General features: G+C 45.6%; 1 protein-coding gene across 1 annotated transcript in view; it reads right to left on the bottom strand.

Annotated features, from left to right (window-relative positions):
- Positions 1–8,750, bottom strand: part of LOC121926260 (probable cation-transporting ATPase 13A5) — a 33,395-nt gene extending 24,645 nt beyond the window's left edge. The window contains exons 1-2 of the mRNA XM_042459087.1: positions 8,682–8,750; positions 335–508 (exon numbers count right to left, since the gene is read on the bottom strand). Coding sequence (XP_042315021.1) covers positions 335–508; positions 8,682–8,747 — 240 coding nt within the window. The 5' untranslated portion in view covers positions 8,748–8,750. The remainder of the gene's footprint in view (positions 1–334; positions 509–8,681) is intronic.
- Between the last annotated feature and the right edge of the window lie 7,508 nt (positions 8,751–16,258).

The following is a 16,258-nucleotide window of genomic DNA, read 5'->3' as shown; positions in this document are numbered from 1 at the left end:
ACCAGACATAAATAATTTTTTTTAAAGGGGGAAGGCTTAAAGAAACTTGAGAAAAAAACTGCAGAGTGCATTGAATTTTGGAATGAATATGTGGAATAGCATGAACATTTCATGACTCTAGGTCAGTGGTTCCCTCCAAGTGTTTTGGACTTCAACTCCCAGAAGCCCCAGCCAGCTTAGTCAATTGCCAGGAATCCTAGGAGCCAAAGTCCAAAGCATTTGGAGGACAAAAGTTTGGGAATCACTGCTCTAGGTCATTCCCTTCTTGGTTGGCCTGAAAACCTTTCAGCATTCCCTCATACAAGCTGCATGTGAAGAAGCCAAAGGGACTTACTGTTGTTCGTAACAAAACGGTATCGGCTTCCTCCAGGTCACAGGGTGCACAGTTTGCCCAAACGTCCCATTCTGGCTTCCAATAGAAGAGAAGCAAGAGGACTCCGCAGGACAGGATGTACCCAGCAATGCAAAAAGCCCTCCGGAAGCCTTGGGTCTTGTAGCCAAATATCTCCTGTGGGGAAAAAACAATGCACCAGTATTACCTAGGCTCTGGAATGGCCTGCTGGACAAGATCTGCCATATTACCACCTTAGAAGCCTTTAAAAAGGCCGTTAAGCCTTTCCAGATTAGCCTTTTTAGTTTACTCACCTTACTACTGATATTATTATTATTACCTCCGCTTCCTTCCCCAGAGAAAAAAACACCCTCTCCCCCCCAAACCGAAACTGAATCTGGGTCTCATTTTCTATTTTATCCAACCTTTAACAGGATTTCTCCCCTTTTTTAACACTTGTATTGTTTAATCTGTTTTTAATTGGTTTTTATTTTGGGGTTTTATGTTTGGGGGGAGGGTTGGGATATGCTATTCCTTTTTAATCATGACTGTAACTTTGGTGCGGTACACACGGTACTAAAGCGCCATGCTGGTGCCATACTAGGGTTAAGGGACCGTGTGGCAACCACACCGTCCCTAACCCTAGTATGGCACGTCGCTGTAACAATGGCGGCGCCCCATGTATACAGGCGTTGTCATTGTGATGTGATGGACATATAGCGTCTGCACATTGCACCACGTTTTTGGCGTCACGACGGCCGCCCTGCGGGGCAAAAAGAACTCGCTTTTCATGGGTTCTTTTTCTCCCTGCGAAGGAAAAACAGGCGCCAGCAGGCCTCCCTTTTTGGGAGGTTTGTACCGCAGTTTTAACTGTTTGATGTTTTAATACCTGTTGTAATGCATCTTGATTCCCTATCGGGAAAGGCAGAATATAAATAAATATTATTATTATTATTATTATTATTACCAGGTGTCCTGTGAAACCATCCTGCTATAACTGTGTACAGTCGGCTTTCTACATTTGAGATTTGACTTTTGCTGATTTGATTGTCCACAAATTTGATTAATGCATTCTAGGAATCTCTAGGTATTCCAGCATGACTCTTACTGTCAATGTTCATCAGATGTTGTGATGGATGTTCCTAGAGCAAACATTTCTCTAGGCATTTATAGGTCCTACAGTCCACTTCTATAATCAGCTTCCAATGGATGTTGGCCATAGAGCTGCACTAGAGGACCCAAAGATTCCTAAAGAGGCATTCCCAAAGGTTTTTCCATTTTCGTGGGGGATCCTGTGCCCCTAGCCCCAGTGAATGTGGAGGGCCCACTGTAGTGTGAAAGAGCCCTCTGACTCAATATTCTGATTTATCCCTCAGTTGGTTGCCTGAACTTTAAGGGCAAAGAGGGGTGAGGTGGCATATGAAGACCTGGAGCTTTATTTCTCCATGAAGGTCTCACAGAGAGACCAGGAATCTTTCCAGTATTCAGTCAGTGGGACCAATTTAATGCAGAGAATTAACATAAAAAGAAACTCTAGTCCATGAGTTATAACAATGTACATTTGACACCTTTATTCCAGTACATCCACACATAGGCACACTATCTCACTGGAAAATACATCATTCAGCAATGCACATTATTAATTTCAGAGGCAGAAAAGAATACTAAAAACAAACAAACAACCACCAATCTATCCCCATATGGTAACTGGCTTCTCCATCATATTTTAGTATTAAAATTGTTTTCATCTACTGAACAGGTTGCACATCACAACTCAGTGGGGAAATAGAGACCATATGTGTACAAAGTCTATGTTCCACTCCTGGAAGTAGGCAAGGCTGAGGGAAAACTCTGGTCTGAAACGCCAGGAATCTTCTGCCATTTCTGGGAAACCTCTGGCCTCCAAACAACATTGGACTCCAGTGCTCACCAGATTAAGCCAGCCTGGCTAGTGCAAACACATGATGGAAGCTATAGTTCAACAGCTTCTGGAAGGCTTAAGTTCCCCACCAGTGCTGTAGGCAGGTCTGAACTTGGCAGATAAATAATTGGTTTAGTATAATGCAACATTCTTAGGTCCTATTCAGTTGGCACTGCTATAATGTACAAATACAATACAATACATGGCCGACTTAGACCAGTCCATGTATTTCATAGTGTTTTCTTCAGCTATTGCCCTCTTCTACATGAGCTTTCTCATTTTCAGTGTGTAATAAAGATGGTGGTGGTGGTGGTGGTGATAATAAGGAGAGCTCCCCACCACTACCACACACACCTCTGCAGTCCCCAGTTTCCAGACCTGGGTTCCTCCTCTCCCTACCAGCAGGGCAGAGAAGTGCCTGGCTGTTTCTCCAGGGCCACCTCCAGCCCCAAATCCTCCCTTTCTGTCGGCTACCCCCATCTGCATCACCTCCTGACCCCAACCCAAAGCCGCTGCCACCAAAGTGACCCTCCTTTCAGGAGGAATATTGAAAAGAAGATACTTCCTAGCACATGGCTGTAGATGAAGAAACAGCAGAACACTGCTGGAAAGCAAACAAGTTACATGTGGAGCTGTGATGAGACCTTGTGATTTAATAGACATAGGTCTAATCTGCACTGCAGAATTAATGCAGTTTGATAATGCTTTAACACCTCTGGACTCCAATCCTCCCATCCTGTCACCTGCCCCTGCCCTCTTCAGCCCATGACCCAAGCCCAAAGCAGCCACCATCAAGGTGGACCTATTTGTGGGTCTTACCCTCTGGGGCAACAGAAAACCAGCTTGCCTCTCCTGTCTGGGGCAGCCCTTAAGATATTTGAAGAATGCCATCATATCACCCTCCAGTCTCCTCTTCACCAGGCTGACCATGCCAGATCTTTCAACCTCTCCCCATAAGTTTTGTTTTCCAGACCTCTTATCATCCTCATTGCCCTTCTCTGAACCCCCTCCAACTTGTCTATCTTCTTCTTAAAATGAGGTACTCAGAACTGAACGCAAAACTCTGGAAGAGGCCTGACCAGTGCAGAATACAGTGAGACTATGGCTTCCTCGACCTGGAATTTTATGGCCAAAATAATTTCAGCACCTTGGATAGCATCTTTAAAGTTCAGACAACAACCCAGAGTGGATTTAGCAGCCCACAGGCATCCGCCCCAATTCAACAGCACAAACACTCCAGGTAGGAGAAGACCCTGGCCTGCCTTAAGGTCAGCTTCCAGATGCTGCTGAAATGCTACTTTGCTGATAAATTATCTTTCTGGAAAATAATATGTTTCTGAAAAGCCAAATGTATGGGGGGGAAAACATGGAATATTTTGATACCAAGATTTTTCTTTTGAGAAGCTAAGAGCCAGTTGTTCCCAAAAACATAGCTTTGCTAGGTGATTTTTTTGTCATTTCTTTCTGTCTTAACCAGAAGTTAAAGATAAACAGACAGATCTTGATATGCTAGGACTGTGATCTCATATCCAACAGAAAGTCCTATGCCGAGTTGAACTGGAGCAGAGACAACTGCATTATGTATGATTTGTTGGAGGAAAAGTGTTGTGACCTGGCATGCATTACTGAGACCTGGTTTGGGCCTGAAAGTGAAGCAGTGTGGGCTCAGGCCCTCCCAGCTGGGTACTCAGTTAAGGACCAGTGCAGGTTAGGTGGGCGGGAGGGAGGTGTTGCCTTGATCCATAAGAACACCCTTTCTTTGACCAGGAACCATTTACGTCAGACAGATTACATCGAGTGTATTTATCTGACCCTGAAGAACAGGGACAGTTTGGGGATTTTGTTGGTCTACCGGCCACCACGTGCGCTAACAGACTCCCTGACCGAGCTGACACAGCTGGTCTCGGAACTGTTGTTGGAGTCCTCTAGACTTTTAGTCTTGGGGGACCTCAACATCCCTTTCGAGACCAGTCATGATCCAACTGGTGCGGCTCGGGAGTTCATGGCTACCATGACAGCCATGGGCCTGTCCCAATTAGTCTCAGGACCTACGCATTCGGCTGGTAATACGCTTGATGTTCTCTTCTGTACGGATATGGAGACGCCGTGGGCAGAGGTTTCTAATGTCTCTCCCTTGTCATGGACGGACCATTTCCTGGTCGAGGCTAATATCAAGGCTTCTACCCGGATCCCTCCTGGGGGTGGCGGACCTATTCAGATGGTCCACCCTCGAAGGCTGATGGAACCCAAAAGGTTCCAAGAAGCCCTAGAGGGGCTTATGGTTGGAACTGACGGCGATTCTGTTGATACCCTAACTAACATCTGGGATATTGATCTCTCCAGGGCTATATACAGTATCGCTCCCAAGCGTCCTCTCAGACCTGCTTCCAAAAAACGGCCTTGGTATACGGAAGATCTTCAGGCCAGGAAGCGGGTTTTGCGACGATTAGAGCGCAAATGGCGGAGACATCAGGCCTTAACCGACAAGACACTCCTGGATTCTCTTTTGAAGGACTACAGAGTGGCGATAATCGCAGCAAAGAACTCTTTCTTTTCTGCGCGTATCGCGTCCGCGGAGTCGCGTCCGGCAGAGCTGTTCAGGGTAGTGAGGGAGCTTACTCAACTCCCTCCTCCCCTGAACCCTATTTTGGAACCATTGAAAGCCTGCTGCGACGAGTTTAATAACTTCTTTGCGGATAAAATCTCTCGGATAAGGGTTGATCTCGACTCCATTATTAGTTCAGAATCTAGAGTAGAGGTGTCCAGAGCCTCCGTGGACTTGGTTAAACTGGATCACTTTGAGTCTGTCTGTACTGAGGATGTGGACAAGATTCTTCAAAGCATTAGGAAGACGACTTGCTCTCTCGATCCCTGTCCTTCATGGCTGACAGCTCAAGGGGGAACGGTTGTGACTAATATGTTGCACCGTATTATCAATACATCCTTCAGGGATGGGCAGTTTCCATCAACTTTGAAGACGGCCATTGTTAAACCTTTGTTGAAAAAGCCCTCCCTTGACTCCCTAATTCGGAACAATTATCGGCCTGTCTCGCTGCTGCCATTTTTAGGGAAGGTGATCGAGAGGGCAGTTGCCTTTCAGCTTCAAGGGATCTTGGATGAGACGGATTATCTGGACCCATTTCAAACTGGCTTCCGGGCGGGCTATGGAGTTGAGACTGCTATGGTCGCCTTAGTTGATGATCTCCGTCTGGCTATGGACAGGGGGAGCGTGTCCCTGTTAGTGCTCTTGGACATCTCAGCGGCCTTCAATACCATCGACCATGGTATCCTTCTGGGTCGCCTGAGGGAGTTGGGTATCGGGGGCTCTGCTTTGCAGTGGTTCCGTTCCTACCTCTCGGGCAGATTCCAGATGGTGGAGCAGGGGGACTGTCGCTCCGATAGGAGGGCCCTGACATCTGGGGTCCCTCAGGGAGCGATTTTGTCCCCTATGCTTTTTAACATTTACATGAAGCCGCTGGGAGAGATCATCCGGAGACACGGGGCACGGTGTTATCAGTACGCTGATGACACCCAAATAGTTTTCTCTGTGTCTCCGACTGATGCAGTAACTAGGGATGGCATCTCTCCTCTTAATGCTTGCTTGGAGTCGGTAATGGGCTGGATGAGGGAAAACAGACTCAGCCTGAATCCAGAGAAAACGGAAGTACTGGTGATTGGCTTTCCTGGCCCGGGTAAGGAAATTTTTCCACCTGTCCTAAATGGGGTCACGCTCCCTGTGAAGGACTCTGTTCGCAGTTTGGGGGTGCTTCTGGACTCGTCGCTTCACCTTACTGCTCAGGTGGATGCAGCGGTCAGGAGCACCTGTTATCAGCTTTGGCTGATACGCCAACTGCGACCCTTCCTTGGCCGGGGGGACCTTGAAACCATTATACATTCTCTGGTAACCTCTCGATTAGATTTCTGTAATGCGCTTTACATGGGGCAACCCTTGTACCAAACCCGGAAGCTTCAATTAGTGCAGAATATGGCTGCTAGGCTGGTTGCTGGATGTTCCAGGGCCAGCCATATAACACCAGTCCTAAAAGATCTCCATTGGCTGCCTATTCGCTTCCGGGCCGAATACAAGGTGTTGGTTATCACCTATAAAGCTCTAAATGGCTTGGGCCCAGGGTACTTAGAGGACCGCCTCTCCCCATATAATCAGCCCCGCACTCTCAGGTCGGGTGAAAGACATCTTTTAAGAGTTCCAGACACTCGATATGTATCAGCTCAGAGGGCTTTCTCTATTTCAGCCCCTCAGCTCTGGAACTCCCTCCCCAATGAGCTCCATACTTCCACCTCCCTCGATGCTTTCAAGAAGAACTTGAAGACTTTTTTGTTCCGCCAAGCTTTCCCCCTGTGAGCCTTATGGTCATTCTCTTCCCCTTGGCAATGTTTTTGTGTATTCCATTCTACACAGACACTTGTATAGGGTGTTGTTAGTTTTTACTGCTCTTAATTGTTAACTTTGTATTACTGTCATGCTGATGTTTTAATTGTCTTACTCTTTGATGTACACCGCTGGAATAGCGGTATAGAAATAAATTATTATTATTATTATTATTATTATTATTATTACACATGCTCCAGTCCAACTTTGAATTAAGATAATGTTCCTAAGAACCCAATGAATATTAGTAGGTTGAATATCACAGCAGAAAAGTCTACAGCATCTAGTGTTTCTAACACTGCAGTAACATAAAACTTCAGCTGAGTGTGCAGATAGTTTCAGTAGCCAGTGAAAAGGAACAGAGATGGTTACCAAAAGAAATCTAAGACAGAAAATGCAAAGGTATAGGTGTGAATTATTTTCAGTGTCTCACTTTCTGCCAAAAAATAAAAATAAAAATACAGTGGTACCCCGGGTTACGAATTTAATTCGTTCCGCCGCCGCGTTCGTAACCCGAAAATCTTCGTAAGCCGAAAAAGCCATAGGCGCTAATAGCGAAAGCCGCGATTTCGTGCGAAAAAGCGCCGAAAAGCACCAAAATTTTTTTCGTAACCCGAAATAACCTTCGTAACCCGGAACAGTTTTTTTCAATGGATTTTTTTCGTAACCCGGAAATTTCGTAAGGCGGCGCATTCGTATCCCGGGGTACCACTGTACTATGCTAGAAATTTAGGGATGGAAGGAAAATATCATTTGGGAGGAGGACATAATTCTTATTTGGGAAGCAATGCCCTCATTTTCACACACACACACACACTAGTGTAGCTGCATCACTGCTGAAAACCAACAAGGCAGCATATAAACATGTTTTTTTTTAAAAAAAAAAAAGATACAATAAGCACACAAAAACACAGCAAAGCAATAAAGAATGAAAAGATTGAAAATGATTTTTAAAGGCATGGTAAACAGCTGTGTCTTGAATACAGAGCATCTCTGAAAGTATAGATAGCCCTCCATATCCATGGATTCTTTATCCATAGATTCAACCATCCATGGTTTGAAAATATTCCAAAAATATATAAATTCCAAAAAGCAAACCTTGATTTTGATGTTTTATATAAAGGACACCATTTTACTATGCCATAGGACTTGAGCTTCCATGGATTTTGGTATCCATAGAGGGTCCTGAGACCAAATCAAAGTGGATCCTAAGGGCTCCCACAGTATTCCAGATCCAGGAGGTAGAAATTTTAGAGGTTGAAGACAGCACCTTAAAGTGATCCAGAAACTTCATGAAGGGTAGCCATTAATATTCTCTTGATGGCTAGGCCTGGTCATGCTGGGCCATTCTGGACCAACTGAGGGTTCCAGAGAGCTTTCATAAAGTGCATTGAAGCAGACAAGAAGACAAGAAGCTTCCACCAGATGCACAACAGTGGCTCTTCTACCAACTAAAGATAAGCACTGAGCAGCTTCCTCACTATCATAAAACACCACTGGGTCTAACAGCATGCCTGAGATAACAATCTTGTTCCCTAAAGGGGCTTGTGATGTGATCCATGACACTTAACATGCCAACAGACACCCACCCTGACCCCTGGCCATGCGGGCAGTCCTGAAGGAAACCTCAATGGCTGGCACTGGCAGTGAAAACCGTTGAAAGGTCCAGGAGAACACCAGAGACCCTTTTCTAAAGATGTCTACTATACCATTGCTGCCAATTCCTTGAACAGCAGGGGAGGAACTAAGGAGATAAGAAAAGGTTTGCCCATAAATATTAAAAGCATTTCCCCCCTCAGGTGCCTGTTACCTTCCATTTACTGAGCAGGAGCTGAAAGTTGGGAGCTCACTTTCAACTGTGAGTAAATCTCCATGGAGAGCCAAAATGTCTTGACCATACATCAGTAAGGTGGATTTATAGAAATACCTGGAAAGCTCCTTCATTCAGGAACACTGTGCCAAGTACATTTACAGCACTATAGAAATAAACTATAATAATAATGAATGAATGAATGAATGAACTGGCTGCGGCCTCTTACCATCTCATCCTCCTTGCCTTGGCTGAGCCGGGCATGGTGGCGATCCAAGGAAACCTTTCCTCCCATCCAGCTTGGCAGCTGTCACTCTAAGAGATTCTCCCTGCAGCTGCAAATGACCTGAACTCAGGGCAGGAATTACCTCTCCCATGATGCTGCTGGATGCCTTTAAGAATCAAGAGCACACGCCTTTTTTTCATAAACCCTACAGCTGAGAAAACTTGTTCCTGCCTCCAAGCCTCTCGGGTTTTCTCTCTTACGTAAGTCCCTTCGTTGTGATTCTTTTTCTTCCTCTTCAGGTTGGCCATTGGCACCATAAACAAGAAGCTGCCCACCAAATTCTGGTTGCTGCACTGGGAAAAAGAAAAAAGAAAAAGGTGGGAGGATTGTACACCTGGAGAAGGATAGAAAAGGAGAGACAAGTGATCACAAGGCAGGGAGGGAAAACCCGTGAACAATGTGCCAATTTTGTAAAAGGTGCATGAGCAAAGACTTGGCAAAGGTGAATAAAACAATGGAAGGTGTGGAGAAAGTGGACAGAATGCTATTTTTCCTCCTGTTCTTATAATAGCAGATAATATCATAATAGCAGACCCCTGGGCCATTCTCTGAAGTTGAATGGTGTGGGAGAATCTGGGACAGACCACAGGAAGGACTTCTTCAGAAAGCACAGAGTTAGGAACAGACCATCTAGAGATCCACGACTTGAAATCTGCTCCAGAACTAATAATCAAAGGCATGCAGGTCTTTCAGAACTCATAATAGGGAATTTTCAATGGTGGCACCTTGCTTGGTTGTGGAACAGAATCACAGAATTATAGAAATGGAAAAGACCCCCCAAGGGCTATCCAGTCCAATCCTCTTCTGCCGTGCCAGAAGACACAATGGAAGCCCTCCCAATAGATGGCAGTCCAGCCTCTGGTTAAAAACCTCCAGAGAAGAAGACTCCACCACTCTCCAAGGCAGCAGTTTCCCACTGCCAAACAGCTCTTACTGTCAAGAGATTCTAGGACTTTATCACACGAGGAAAATCAGGGAAAAGTGGGGGTTTAAACAGAGATTAGCCTGTGAAAATCGCACAATTTGTTGTTGGTTATTACCTGTTTATTGCTGGGATAAATCCTCCTTAATCATGATGATGGGGAAAATCTGCACTAGGATTGCATAATTTTCCTGGTCTAATGCCCGTTTAAACCCTCCCCCCCATGTGATAGTGTTGAGGTGGAATCTCTTTTACTGCAGTTTGCATCCAGTGTTCCATCTCTGGAACAGCAGAAAACAAGCTTGCTCCCTCCTCAATATGACATCCCTTCAAATATTTAAACATGTCTATCATGTCACCTCTTTATCTTCTCTTCTACAGGATAAACATTCCCAGCTCCATAAGCCACTCCTCAGAAGGCTTGGTAGTTTCCAGACCTTTTACCATTTTGATTGCCTTCCTCTGGACATCCTTTAGCTTGTCCACATCCTTCTTGAGTTGTGGTGCCCAGATCCATAGAGAGAGTCAGGAAATATAAATAAAAACTATTATTATTATTTTATTATTATTAACTGGACACAGCATTCAAGATGAATATCCTCACCCCTCAATTGGAAGTTAGCTTGGAGCCAACATTGGTTAGTTTTCATCATCAGGAGAAAGTGATGCTTTTCTTCCAGATCCTGAAAAGACTGAGAACTGATATGATAGCTGTCATGTAGAAGATGACTCCAGAGGATAGGACCCAAGTAGAAGATTCAAATGACAAAAAAGGATGCTACCTAAACATTAGAAATAAGGTCTTAACAGCAAGAGACGTTTGTCAGTGGGAAAGTCTTGAAACCCCAGGCCCTGTGAGGAACAGCAGAGGGAACTGGGTGTGCTTAGTTTGGAGAGGAGAAGACAGAGAGCTAACATTTGTTGTCTGCTTTCAAGTCATTTATGATTTATTGTGGCCCTGATGTGAACCTGTTGACCAACTTATGGATACCATGCCTTATGAGGAGGGACTTAGAGAGCTGGGTATCTTTAACCTAGAGAAGAGGTTAAGAGATGATATGATAGTCATTTAAATATTTGAAGTGATGTTATACTGAAAATGACACAAGATTGTTTTCTGCTGCTCCAGAAATTAGGACATGGAGCAATGGATGCAAACTACAGCGAAAGAGGTTCCATCTCAACATTAGGAAGACTTTTCTGAGAATAAAGAGCTGTTTGACAGTGGAAGATGCTGCTGCCTTGAAGGATGATGGAGTCTTCTTTTTTGGAAGCTGTTTTTAAAGAGAAGCTGGATGGTGATCTGTCACAGGGAGGGCTTGGATTTTATATTCCTGCATGGCTAAAAGGAATTGGACTGGATGGCCCTTGTGGTCTATTTCAGTTCTATGATTCTAACAGCACCTCTATCTTTTGGGTCAGCCAAGATCTTGGCCTTTCAGTTGGGCTCTTAATACACAGGCGCAGGCTCTGCAATGCAGGCAGAAGTCTCACCTAATTCTCCTATTCATTTTGACTTGTTCTTCAGGTAGTGACAGGATGTCTGCAGCATCTCCAGTCAAAGGATCTCTGAGGACAGGTTTTAGGAAGTTGCTGTATGTCAAAGCAGACAATACAAGGCTGGGTGGGCTGATGGTCTCCATTGCTGTAAGGCAGCTTTGTAGGTTGGGCTTGTGCAATTCTCCAACATTGATGCAGCCTGCAGCTAAGGTGGTAGCCAGTCAGGAGATTTGCAAGGTGTACAAGATTGCAGAAAAAAAGGGAGACTGACAGGTGGCTGCCATCCAAGAATGCCTCCTTTGAGGGCTGTGGTGGTTTTTGCCTGGTGGTTCATCAGTTCTCCAGGCCTGGCATTTGGGATGTGCTGAGAAGACACTGTCTCCCTAGTGACTCTGAACCCTCCAACCTTTCACTGATGAAAATCAAGATACATGTGGCCAAGCAACATCAGAGTGTGTCCAAGATGGAAGAAGTTATTAGTGAGGAAACCAGGAGAGGCTGCAGCAGCTGGCTTTTGCCTGAGCCAACTGGGAAGCCCAAGATCCCCCACCTCTCTGAGTTAAAGAAGTGCAAACCCCTTTTGCATTTAGTTTGCAGCAACTGAAGTGAGCAGAGAACAAAGGGAAAAGTAGGAGGAGGGCAGAAAAACTGGGACATTTTAGAAACAGGTGGCAGGATTAATCAGGACTCTCTGCCAAATTAGGACTGCTCCTAAATCCCCATTTGGCACTCACCAATTTGATCCCTCACATGAGGTGCAGTGAAGCCCAGTTTCTTCCAGGGAGTGCCAGCCTCTGTTCTGGGGAAAGGCTCTCTCTAGCACAGATGGGTATAATTATCCCCTCCCCAAGGTGGAAATGCCAGTTTGCAAAGTGATGGTGCTGCAAGGAGGAAATGATATGAGTATCTGGGAATGCCCAGATTATGCTCACTAGGGATGTGGCAAGTGGCCTCCCTCCTAGGTAGTCACCTAGGTTCAGACTGAGGACTTGAAGGGGTGCTGGGGCTGGCATGGCACATCGGAGGCTACCCAGGATTGCATCCCTCTTGACCCTCTTGGATTTTGGGCAGAGAGAAAGAGAGAGAGGTTGTTGGTGTTGTGTGCCTTCACGTCATTCCCAATTTATAGTGACCCTAAGGCGAGCCTATCATGAGATTTTCTTGGCAAGATTTATTCAGAGGAGGTTTCCCAATGCCATTTTATGAGGCTGAGAGAGTGTGACTTGCTCAAGGTCACCACATGGGTTTCATGGCCAATCTGAGAATCAAATCCTAATCTCCAGAGTCATAGTCCAATGCACTCTACCACGGTGGCCCCTTATTTGCCACCTAGGTTGCCTTTCCTTAAAATGGGATGCTGGATGCTGAACCCAAGGTTGGTGCTGCTGTTAGGCAAAGTGAGGCATCTGCCTCACTTAATAGATGGTGAAGGTGGGGCAGCAGCAGAAGGTCTGAACCAGCCCCTCCATGCATGCACAATTTCCCTCCTTCCCTCCATCCCTGCAGCCATTCCTAGCAAGAAGCCATGCTCTCTGTCACCTCCTGAGTTAGGACAGCTGATGAAATAAAAACAATATAGATAACAATGTGCAAAGATTGTCATTAAACTATAACTATTAAACAGTCTGTAACATTGAAAACAATTGAAAATACCTGATCTATCTATCTATCTATCTATCTATCCATCCATCCATATATCTCAGCACCAGGGATGTAGCCAGGATTTTAGGAAGGGGGGGGCAGACTAAGTGCCACTATTATAATGGGGCTTGGGCACGACAGCGCAGCGGCACACATCATTCATTTTTCAAATGGAAGGGGGGGTCCGGACCCCAAGCCCCCCCCCCCCGGCTACGTCCCTGTCAGCACTGCACACTATAGAAAGCCTTTTCTTAACAGTCACTTCCCAAAAACTTGTCAAAATAATTTAAGAAATCATTGTCTGAAGAAAAGCAAGCAAAGCACCAATGTAACTTCCCTGGGGAGGAAAACCCAAAACTTGGGGCAACCACTGAGAAGGCCCTGTCTGTCTCCCATCATGTTCCCAGCAGTCATGCCTGTGAGGCTGGTGGGAGCAAGGGAAGGTCAGACCTCACCTGGAATCCTGCGTCCAGTTCTGGACACCAACATTCAAGAAGGATGTTGACAAGGTGGAGTGTCTCCAGAGGAAAGCGACCCAAATGATGAAAGGGCTGGAAACCACCATGCCCTATGAGGAAAGACTTGAGGAGCTGGGTATGTTTAGCCTGGTGAAGAGAAGGTTAAAAATGATATGATAGTCTTAGTTAAATATTTGAAGGGGTGTCATACTGAAATGGAGCAAGCTTGTTTTCTGCTGCTCCAGAGAATAGGACATGGAGCAATGGATGCAAACTGTAGCAAAAGAGATTCTACCTCAACATTAGGAAGAATTTCTTGACAGTAAGTGCTGTTTGATGATGGAATACATTGTTTCAGAGGGTGATGGAGTCTCCTTCTTTGGAATCTGTTTTTAAAGACAGGCTGGATGGCCACCTGTCACAGGGAGGGCTTTGATTGTGGAGCTTATTGCATAGACAAAAACCCCGACTGCACACCAACAGGATGCAGCCGGGGTGCGGGATGAAGGTGGGAATTATCACACGTAATTCTCTGCCAATTCCGCCAGGCAAATAGAGCCTGGCTGCATCCCAGGTCCCAGGCACGCTCTGGAGGCTGTTTTTCAAAGCTGAGAGCTTTCCAACTTTGAAAAGTGGCCTCCAAAGCATGCCTGGGACCCAGGATGCAGCCAGATTGCACTCAACCAGCAGAATTGGCTGCGAATTACGTGGGATAATTCCCACCTGCATCCCACACCCCGGCTGTATCCCGATGGGGTGCAGTCAGATCCATGCAATATGCTCTGGTATCTTCCTGCATGGCAGAAGGGATGTGGAGTGCATAGCCCCTGGGGGGGTCTCTTCCAGTTCTGTGATTCTATGGCGGGATACACACCGCCATTTAGTACGTATAGGATACGTACTAGGGTTAGGAAGGGGCGGTGCTTCCGCACTCCCCTAACCCTAGTACGTATCCTATACGTACAAGATGGCGGCGCCCCTTCTACATGGGCGCCGCCATCTTTGCGTACTGGACGCACAGCGTCCAGACGTGTCGCGGCGCCTATGACGTCGCAAGTCCGCGCCAGGCGCCTCGCGACGTCATAGATGCGCCGCAGAAAGAAGCTCTGAAATGGAGCTTCTTTTTTGCTCCGCACGGAAGTCGCGCGGTTTGGCTGCTGCGGCTCCCGCACGGAGCAAATGGCGGCGGCGGGGGAGTATTTCTATGATTCTAACTACACCAAAGATCACAGATCCTGAGTCATGTGAGTGGGAGAATACACTCCTTTAGAAAACCTGGAACCAACACACACAGAGTTTTACAAGCCATAAACACTTGGAGCTGATAATAATTTTTTTAAAAACATGATCAAATAAAGTCTCCTTTTAAAGCACCACAATTTAACACAGTATAACAGCACTTTGGAAAAACAACAAAAGTACAGCATGCAGTTCTTTTCCACATTATAAAGTTAGAGCACTTTGATCTCTCTTCAACTGCCATGGCTCCATCATCATATGGACTCCTGGGATTTGTAATTTTGTGAGGAACTGAAAATCCTCAGCTAGAGAGTTCTAATGCCCACTCAAACAACAAATCCCAGAACTCTGCAGGACGCAGCCATGGCAGTTAAAGTGGAATCGTAATACTATAATTGAACAGTGTGAAAGAGGTCATATGCCTCATATCCCTTCTACAGAAACAATCCTCAAATCCCTCTTTAAATGCAATGGACTTTACCTGCTGGTGGAAAGAGAGAGCACTGGGAGGGCCAAGCCTGGCCTCCCACAGAAGAAAATACACTTCCTTCCATTCATCTTAACAATGGGGAGATTTGTCTTTTGGGTGCTTCTTTTTAATTTTTTTAAAGGAAAATCTACAGACTGTGTGAATGCATACTGCCTTTCAGTGCCAGAAGATTGCTTCCACTTCTCTAATAATATGCAAAAGGACTTGTGGGGTGGAGGCTGAAACCCAGGATGCAAAAGAGGTCCATTATCTCTCATTGACCAAAAAGTGGATGCACAAAGATGCCACATCACAAGATGAAGCAGAAACACCAGAAGAACCATTTGGATGGAAGATTTTATGCAAGACGTTACAGAACAGGTGCACTGCAGTTACTGAACACAAGGTTAATCTGTTTTTGCAATCTCATTTTGCATGGCCTGAGAGGATGACCAGTAATTTGCATTCCATGCAGTGAAGCAATTGGAAAGCTTCTTCTGGGCTGATTACAAGATAAGGGAAATGAATGATCCAAGGCTTCTTAAGCGCTCTCCAGTATGGGGGGGGGGGGGGGCCTGTAAGATTTTAATTATTTTCCCGAACTATAGGGACAGGGACTGGAAGTCTGGAACCCACTTTGTCCCCATTAACTACAACTAGCCCTTTCTTTCTTGGAAACTCCTCCCGCACAGGTGGCTAGTAGTCTGTGGACCAGCATTCATTACATGATGCAAGATCATTACATTTTTTAAATTCAGGATTTTCTTAGAGCATAGGATGACCAAAAGGTGTGGGTTGAAGAATCCTGTGACTGGCATCCTGTTAGTGGTTTATGTACATGAAAGGCCTTGTCTGCATTATAGAATTAATGCAGTTTGACACTGTTTTACTGTCATGGCTCAGTGCTATGGAAACCTGGGATTTATAGTTTGCTGCAGCACCAGAGCTCTCTGTCAGAGAAGGCCAAATCTCTCACAAAACTATAATTCCTAGAATTCCATAGCACTGAGCCATGGCAGTTATAGTAGTGTCAAACTGCATTAATTCTGCAGTGTAGATGAAGCCAGAGTCTCCTGGGAACATTAAATTCCAACTCTACAGCCACTAAATGTGCCCTCGGCCACTGAAGCAGGCTTGCATGGCAAGGAAAGGCATTTTGCAAGAAGGTACTGGATACCCCCTTGTGCCACCAACCTGGAAAAACATGAGTACATGTAACCCTGGACATGTTATTCATAGCTGTAGTCTGTTTTAATGCACATTGTGAGACACTTGGGTCCTGCCCTAAAAG

The sequence above is a fragment of the Sceloporus undulatus genome, chromosome 3 (genome assembly GCF_019175285.1).
Source record: "Sceloporus undulatus isolate JIND9_A2432 ecotype Alabama chromosome 3, SceUnd_v1.1, whole genome shotgun sequence".
NCBI classification, from domain to species: Eukaryota; Metazoa; Chordata; class Lepidosauria; order Squamata; family Phrynosomatidae; genus Sceloporus; species Sceloporus undulatus.
This window is presented reverse-complemented; position numbering and strand designations above follow the sequence as displayed.